At 38.9% G+C, this 8,740-nt stretch overlaps 1 protein-coding gene across 1 annotated transcript; it reads right to left on the bottom strand.

Moving 5' to 3' along the window:
* Positions 1-434: 434 nt before the first annotated feature.
* On the bottom strand, positions 435-7,955 carry BAG2 (BAG cochaperone 2). The gene is made up of 3 exons (XM_034436690.3): positions 7,444-7,955; positions 2,462-2,571; positions 435-1,645 (listed from the first exon to the last, which is right to left on the bottom strand). The coding sequence occupies exons 1-3, from the start codon at positions 7,617-7,619 to the stop codon at positions 1,245-1,247; spliced, it is 687 nt and encodes a 228-aa protein (XP_034292581.1). The 5' UTR covers positions 7,620-7,955; the 3' UTR covers positions 435-1,244.
* Between the last annotated feature and the right edge of the window lie 785 nt (positions 7,956-8,740).

The following is an 8,740-nucleotide window of genomic DNA, read 5'->3' as shown; positions in this document are numbered from 1 at the left end:
TAGCTAATAGTTCAACATGCACAATATCTAAGATTTGTATGGACAATTTGGCCGAGTGATTGAACATTTTCCTATACCATGCTTTTCTGGCAATACTGTACTGCTCTTTTTCTTGCTTATACATTATGACACATGTGGAATGAAATTATATATTCCAAGCTTTAACTATTAAGTAACATCTTTCACAGATGTAAAATCTGAGCAATTTTCACTTATCGTTCCTGTACAATTTTTCAAGGAGATTTGAGATACTGTGAGAAGTTGAAAGAGGAAACGTAATAGATATAGACATTTGTATGAAATGTTAAATACACTATGTTTTTGAGCAGATAAGGTAATAGGAGCACACTTTAAACATAGCTAAGGCATTCTCATATTGAACAGGATTTAGAGATCGATGTATATGTAAGTTGCATACTCAAAATATACTAAAATTTAATGCATGGAGCATGATTTATTTTATTTCTTAATATTCAGTAACAAGGAAGTACATATAAATTTTGTTTGCATTTACTATAGCATTTTTTCCACCTTATCATCTTTCTTAAACAGATTTATTCACTAAAGCGGAATACAATCTAATTGAATTGTCTATGATAGATTAATTGTTTCAAGAACAAAACAGATATTGCTAAATTATCTCTAGGGATTAACTGGATACTAAGGCCTAAAATCAATATGGTACTAAAAGGAATAAATGGGATACCATTTACGAAAAGAGTTATCCTTTGGATATGAAATGCCTACATTCTCTCAAATAAGGCATTAGTTACGTATTTCACTGTACCAAGCCCTTTAAAGATGTATTCTATGAACAGGAAGGCATGGAAGGCAGAACATTCTAGCCAGCCTGTTGAAAGGAACAAAAGCATAGGATAAAAAGTACAGAACCTTCATGTGTTTATGTGCTTCTACAGTGCCTAACATTTGTAGTTGCCACAGGATGTGCTTTATGCAGACGCTTTAGAGTTCGTTGGTTTGTGGGTTGTTTTTTTTTTAATGGAAGCAGACATATTTTCCCCTCAGAGGAATGTAAGGGTTTTTTTTCCCAGAACTATCTTCTTCCATCTTTGTTTCTGAATGCCTCAGGATTTGTACAAGAGGTATATAAACTCCCTTCAGTTTCTGGGCATGTAACCTGTATTAACAAGACCATGCATGATATTTTTTAAAATGGCAGCATTTCTTTGCTTTTGTATATTTTAAGAAAACATTTACTTTTTCATAATGGGAATCAAAAGCTTTTAATCTTTTCCATTGTTGCATGGTTCCCTTGAAGTTGTTCTTTGGTTTTCTAGAAGCATGATGGACTTTTCAGAGTTGTCTATATTTCTAAGCAAAGTCTCTACCCGTCTCTTAATTTTCTTCTGATCTTCTATGGCACATCCAATTACAACAGACTGAAATTTTTGATCAACAGGTCCTGATGGTGTCTCAGATGTACAAGCGCCATAAAGTGATATTAACCGGCTCTTTGAGTCTTCCAAATCATCCAAGAGCTTATTGACTATTTCATCAATCATCTGGGTAGCCCGCAACAGGGATTCCTGCTGCTGAGGATTTCGTATGGTTTCTACTGAAACCTCAACTGTGATGGTTCGGCCCATAAGGCGCTTGACAGTCAGATTAAGTTCTTCTCTTTCACCTATATTTTGAAATTAAAAATGCTGGTTTTAAAGTTTTACATAACACCAATTAACCGGCAAGGTCAGAAGAGTCAAGGTAAATTAAGAATTACTGTGTCATATTTTTGCTACAATCCATGGAAGGATGGAATACAACGATTGTAATGGGGTTGATAATACTTAACAGAGATTTTGACTTGATCAGTATTAGCAGTTTACCATAGAAAAAACACTGGCTAGATTAACAGAGCACACTAAAATAGCATGGTTTGATTTGTTTCATCTTATTATCGTCATTGAATCCAGTCAGTTGTAATATATTAGGAAATTATCACTTAGTACAGGAAGCCCTCGACTTACAACCATTCATTTAGTGACTATTTGAAGTTACAATGAAAAAGTGACTTATAACCAGTTTTCAGGCTTACAACTGTTGCAGCAGCTACATGGTGATGTGATCAAAATTTGGGCACTTGGCAACTGACATGTATTTATGACAATTGCCCTGTCCTAGGATCATGTGATCACCATTTTTAACCTTCCCAGTTGGCTTCCGACAAGCAAAGTCAATGGGGGAAGCCATATTCAGTTAACAACCACATGACTCATTAAGCAATTGCATTTATTTGCTTAAAATCTGAGGAAAAAAGGTCATAAAATGGAGCACAACTCACTTAAATGTTTTGCTTAGCAATGGAAATTTTGGGCTCCATTATCATCGTAAGTCGAGGACTACCCATATAAGTCTATCTACTATTAAAGACACTAAAAAATCCCCTTATGTGTATTCATCAGACACTCCAAATATGCATTCACAAAGCAGTTTGGGGTATTACCTTCACTAATATTCCTCATATCCTGGCTGTTCTGTATATTATGGATCATTTCCAGAAGAGTTTCTTTTTCTTGTTCCATTGAAGCTGCTGCATCACGCAAAGCTTCAACTCTGGGAAGAGAAAAAAATTACCAATTTAAAAGAGAGTTTACAAATATCCTTATACCTATGTCATATTTCCCAACCCGCCTTCATCTATTACTTATTTATAAAATTAAATTAACATACTATATTCTTGCTACAATGAAGAGTTTCTATATAGCAAGTCAATATTTCCTATTCGCCAAAATGAGAAGGCGGATATTAAAATTCTGGCTTGGTCTTATGTGCAAGAACTGCAAAATATCTTTTTTCTTATCCCTTGTCCCAACTGTATTTGCACAACGGCAGGAAAGGAGAGGGAATTCCAGCATTATTAAAGGAAAAAAAACAAGTATCAAGAAAAGTCTATTTCTCACATATCATTTCAAATAAATCTAAAAAGTCTAGTTTTCACATATGCCCTTCTGCAATCAGCCCTTCTCGATTTAACAAGGAAAAGAAAAACAGTAAACTAAGGAGCATCAATAGACAGCAGTCTAAACCTGTTCCATATCCCTTGAAATAATGATGTATCTCAAGAATTTTTACCTGGCTCAGCAATATTGGATGACTGTTACCCAGAATAATTAGCTGACCCAGAATGCAGACATTTAGATAATGTTAGGAAGTTTTCCAAAAGCTATACTGGTTACCTTTCAGGTAAGGAAGGTTTATTTTATTTATTTATTTTATTAATCATATTTCTATGCCGCCCACTCTCCGAGGACTCTGGGCGGCTTACAACAATCGACAGTATACTAAATAGCATATTGCCCCCAACAATCTGGGTCCTCATTTTACCCACCTCAGAAGGATGGAAGGCTGAGTCAACCTTGAGCCAGTGAGATTTGATCTGCTGATCTAGCAGTCAGCTGAAGTAGCTCCAGTACAGCACTCTAACTACTGCGCCACCTCGGCTCTCCCATATGCAGGTTGGGCTGCATATGAGTCCCTTCTCTTATGAAAGGCCATCCACAATTATTGGGATGAACTTTCTTGGTCGCTGTTTCCCCCCTCCCTTTAGCATTCCTCTTGAAATTAGGCTATTTTATTGTCTTGAATTTGGTGATAAACTTGACCTTCCATTTACAGATTTGGGATTTGTGACTATTCATTCAAGTTCTGCTGCTTTGCTATTGTTCAGCTTGTAAATTGTTTAAATAAGTGAGTGGATGGGTAGGTGGATGAATAGATGGAGATATAGATAGATGAATGGATTTCCTTTGATAAATAGCATTGAGCTTTGTTGAGCTGAGTGGCATATAAACTCAAGTAAATAACAGATTCTGGTCCTATTACAGTGAAGGAAGAGCGTCACTTTACATTGTTGGAGTTTTATATCTGAAACAACCTATAAATAATTTCATTTTGTTTTTTAAAGAAAGCAGCTTTTTCCAACTTTGTGTCCACCAAGCATGCTAAAATTAGATATTCTAGAAATAGCAGTTACATGTTCAAATAACTGAGTGTTTGAAAAAGATGCTGAGCTTCTTTAATACCCAGCTGTGTGTACAGGATGTTCATAACTAGATAGCAGGCAGACTCACAATATTGGATGATCTTTCATACAGAAGTGTCTGTATGCAGAAAATTGCCATGTCAGAGATAAAACTAGTTTTCTTTGACATTCTGGAATATATCTGCAATCAGAATCCTATAGCCTTGCCATCAATTTATTATCTCACCTGACTAATGATTTCTGTCAATTTGCAGAATTGCTGCAGCCAGATTATCCTAATCATACAAAATGCAAACCTGAATTTGAATGCTAAGACATATGGATTGTGTGATTCAAGCCCTAGGATGGGGAAGAACCGATATCTGAATTGGTATAATCAAGCAAGAATGGAATAGCACCATATGAATTCCTAAACTCCACTTTGTAGTCCACTGAGCTGAAGTTCTACACAGATCTAGCAAAGAGTAAATCTCAGTAAAATTAAAATTAAATCTCACTAAACCTAAAAAGTAAATACAATCTTGCCAACAAAAAAGGTGGCCAAATCTCATATGCTTTCTGGAATGACAGCTGGGCCTTCCGAATCCTTCCTCGTTTGTAACTATATATAGGTCTCTTCTATCATAGCACCTGTTATACTTCACTCACAAAGCTGGACCACTTTCCTGAACAAAATTTTTTCTTCATTCTTGAACAAATGCAGAAAAATTAAGGTGATGTATTATCACTGTAGCTATGGTAGGGCACATTAAACACTTGTTCAATAGTCAATAATTTACTTGTGTGAAATTGCCATTCCAAAATAAACATGACAGAAGATTTTCAATTCATTTGACATAGTTTAAAATATGTTTTACTAGAGAGGCAGAAATTATAGAGTGATGCATATATATATAAAATTCGTAACACAGCAGTGCTAGGAGAGAATTTTTTTTTTTTTTTTAGAATTTGAGAACCTAACCATAAAAAATGTGATATATTCATTTAGAAAATGTATTGTTTAATTCTGCAAATAATAGCCTTCTGGATAATCTTAGCTATGTATAGCATTATAGCCTAAAAGTAAACCCCATTGTTCTGGTTTGCATATATTGAGGTATGAAGGCTTAGCATGATATACAGCATGATATCCATAATTGTGACTCCAGCTATGTAGTCAGCGGATCTCACTTCTGAGTAGTCATGTACTATTCAACTAAAATAAAAAATGAATCAATAACTTCTTTAAATGTAATTTAATTAAAGCCACAAAGTACATGATTTACTACCAGTACATAATTAATGCAGAAAATATAGGGAAAAAATGTAAAATACAGAATATTTAACACTAAATGAGCACCTTATATTCAAGTTTCAGTTGTTAAAAATTAATATGAAACTTTTGATGAAATTATTTAAACAATTTTTATTCACTTTCCCCCCCCCTGAAAAGTGTGTGAATTGCAGTAATAAATTAATTTTCCTGTGAAAATTAATTCATACCATCACAAGCACACCAAAACATCTTTGTGGTGTTCATTAAAAAATCTGAAATCTGAAAATATGACAAAACATATATGTTTATAAATTAGTATATTAATATGTTAATATGTATAAAAGATAATGGAACCACATGTATAGAGATATAGATGTAAGGGGGAAAATGGATATATAGTGGATGTATACTGATGCAGAAATGTTCAAAGAGGAAAACTGTTAAAAACTTTTAAAAACTGTTTAATAAAAAAATTTTTTAAAAAAAAATCTGAAATGCTTTTGTTAGATTAAGAAATGCAATATGTCTAAAACTTCTTATCTGTGCCGCAACTATCATATTCAGGAAAGGTAGTGTTCCAAATTATAGTTATTTGATTCCTTTACATATGTCTTTTGGCAAAGAGTGAATTTTTCAGAATATCTATCTTGTTTTAACACTAAGCAAATATCTATGGCAAGTGTAAAGAAGTAATTAAATGCTAAACAATGGGAATTTAGTCATTTAAGTAACGAGTCTGTTGAAATTATGAAAAAGAGCCTGAAATTAAAAATTTGGGGCAATATCATGCTATGTAATGTGGTTTGTAATGTGGTTTGGTTTTAGATGTTGTGTACAACTAGCCTTACTGATTAGTGAACCATGGTTTGTAGCCCAATGTTATAAATATGCAAACTCAGCCAATCACTGTTGGATTGGCTTTATTTTTGATGGGATCTGGATCTCCCCTACCTGAGATTAGTTTACAATAGAAAGTACTGTGCTCCAATCTTGTCTCCCAACATTATAGGAAACTGGCATGCTGGTTTGCTAATCCATACACCTACAGTGGAATGCACCAGAATGAGCATCAGTGACTACAGATCCCTGAAAGCTACACTGGGAAGCCAGTATATGAAATGTTTTATGTTCTGATCTAATTCAGAGACCCGAACATGCATAAAGACATAAGAACACACATTTGGAAGTAGTAAATAGAAATTCTTATCTAATGTTAATTCCGTCTGCAGGAGGGAGGGCGTAGGATTAAACCTGCCATTTCTAATCTCAACTCCCATATGTTCTACCAGCTCTTAAGCAGGAGAACTTTGCTTTTTTTTCCTTCTTCTTCAACTGAACAGATCCAAAACTCTCCTCATCCATTCAGAATAATGTATATAAATGATAGAAAAGCAATTCTCTGGAGGCAATTCGTCCCACCTCCCTACTTGGAAAGGCTACAGCCTTCCAAAGGAGGAAGGATTTCTACATGGCTAAAGTCCAAAGAGGCTGAGAAACCACCACCACTCCTCCCATTTCAAAAGCACCCGGAAGATTAATACTTTACTGCTCAAAAAAATAAAGGGAACACAAGCAGAAGACATCCGAGATCTGAATGAATGAAATAGCCTTATTAAATACTTTCTTCTTTACATACAGTAGTTTATACACTGTTCAAACAACTAAAGGGAACACAAAACTACTCTATGTAACGAACAAAGTATTTAATAAGGCTATTTCATTCATTCAGATCTCGGATGTCTTCTGCTTGTGTTCCCTTTATTTTTTTGAGCAGTGTATTTAGGACCATTAACATTTTCTCCGAGCTCAAAAACCTCGCGTCATCCTGAACCCAGGCCTGACAAGTACAACTAAAAGCAAGAAAAGGCACGTCGGGGAGCCTCCTCCTCCTCCTCCATTTATCAAACGGGAAAAAAATCATCTCCAAAATGGTCCAGAGCCCAGACGGAGATACGGAGCATCGAAGCAATCCAATTAATACAGGCGCATTTTTAAAGGCTTTTTAAAGGTTCCCCCCCTCCCCCACGCGAGGAAGCAGTTTGCAAAACCTCCACAGCAAATCGCTCCGAGGAAGGAAGGAGGGAGGGCGAGGAAGGGGAGGTGATTGACGAACGCTGCGGTTTTCTCACACAGACGCTCCTGCGATGAGCCGAGGGCGCTGCCCCTCGGCCGGCCCGTCCAGCCTTACCTCCGCTCCAGCTGGTCCAGACACTCAAGCAAGCGGCTGGAGCGGTCCGCCATGGAGGTGGAGCGGAAGAAGCGACCTCGGGACTGCTGACCCGCGCCCGCTTGCTGGGTTGCCTCGCCGCCTCCTCCTCCTCCTCCTCCGGTGTTTTTGGCGTTGCCGACCTTGGCCTGGGCCATAGCAAGCCGTGCAGCCGTCGTCGCCTGGCGCGTCTGCCCGCTGCACGGCGCTTGCCCGGTCAGCAGCTGCAGTGACGAGAGCGGGCGCCCCAAGCTGGACGCCGAAGAGCCGCTCCCGACCCGGAGTCGCCCCTCCCCTCGCGCACTTGCAAGAGCAGGTGACGGTCAAAGAGGGTCCGGAGCACAAATGACTGAGCGTCCGCCTCGTCCTCCGGCTTACGTGAAACGGGCAAGGGCTTTTCCCGCGCCGCTTGCGTGTTCCTGGGCTCTTCTTGTCCCTGGGCGCATCGTTCCAGCCAAAGCACGAGCGCCCCGGTCTATTTCACGCGCGACCCCGGCTGACCTGGAGCTGAAGGCTTAAACGGGGGGGCGGGGGGGGGGGCGGGGAGAGATGTTGGGCTCGCCGGGTTTTTGTATCGCGTTGCAGTTTTGGTTATTTCCAGCCAACTCGAAGCAGGAGCCGCGTGGGATTCTTACGGACGCGCTTGTTGCCACCAGCCCACCATTTTTCCTCCACAGGACAAGGAAGGGGCATGACGGTGGCTCCCTCGTGTAACCCTCCTGCCCCCTTGGCGCCCCACATAAAGCAGGAAAAAAAAAGGTTTGGGCTTGGGAGAGTTAACCCGAAAGAACAAGCAGGGAAGGGGTATTTCCCCGCCCCTCTTCCCCCCCACCTCGCATTATGAGAAGTTTTATATCCGATACTCTTTCCATCTTCCCTTAAAACATTAATAGAATCTGATAGATGTGATAGTTCTGAGAATCGGTGTCTCCACTAGATAATTGACAGTCAAGCTGAAACTTAATCAACTAAAATTAATAATCTTCCTCAAATAAGTCCCCCCCTAGAATCGGCATATACGCACTTCACCCCGGACAGGCTCCCTCTTATAAAAATCTGCTGTTGTGCCAGGGGTGAAATCGAGCAGGGTCTGACAGGTTCTGGAGAATCAGTAGCGGAAATTTTGAGCAGTTCAGAGAACCGGCAAATACCACCTCTGGCTGGGCCCAGAGTGGGGTGGGAATGGAGATTTTGCAATATCCTTCCCCCAGGAGTGGGGAGGGAATGGGGATTTTGCAATATCCTTCCCCTGCCACGCCCACCAAGCTACACAACACCC

This window comes from Pantherophis guttatus, chromosome 1, assembly GCF_059756535.1.
Source record: "Pantherophis guttatus breed Tessera chromosome 1, ASM5975653v1, whole genome shotgun sequence".
Classification (NCBI taxonomy): domain Eukaryota; kingdom Metazoa; phylum Chordata; class Lepidosauria; order Squamata; family Colubridae; genus Pantherophis; species Pantherophis guttatus.
The sequence above is the reverse complement of the archived record's forward strand: the minus strand, read 5'-3'. Positions and strand labels throughout refer to the sequence as shown.

What these genes read in the sequence shown, in the direction of transcription:
- BAG2 (XM_034436690.3), bottom strand. Translation starts at nt 7,619, where the DNA reads ATGGCCCAGGCCAAGGTCGGCAACGCCAAAAACACCGGAGGAGGAGGA. An exon ending in CTGGACCAGCTGGAGCGGAG is followed by an intron (nt 2,572 to 7,443) that starts GTAAGGCTGGAC and finishes TTCTCTTCCCAG; the next exon opens with AGTTGAAGCTTTGCGTGATG. An exon ending in TATGAGGAATATTAGTGAAG is followed by an intron (nt 1,646 to 2,461) that starts GTAATACCCCAA and finishes TTCAAAATATAG; the next exon opens with GTGAAAGAGAAGAACTTAAT.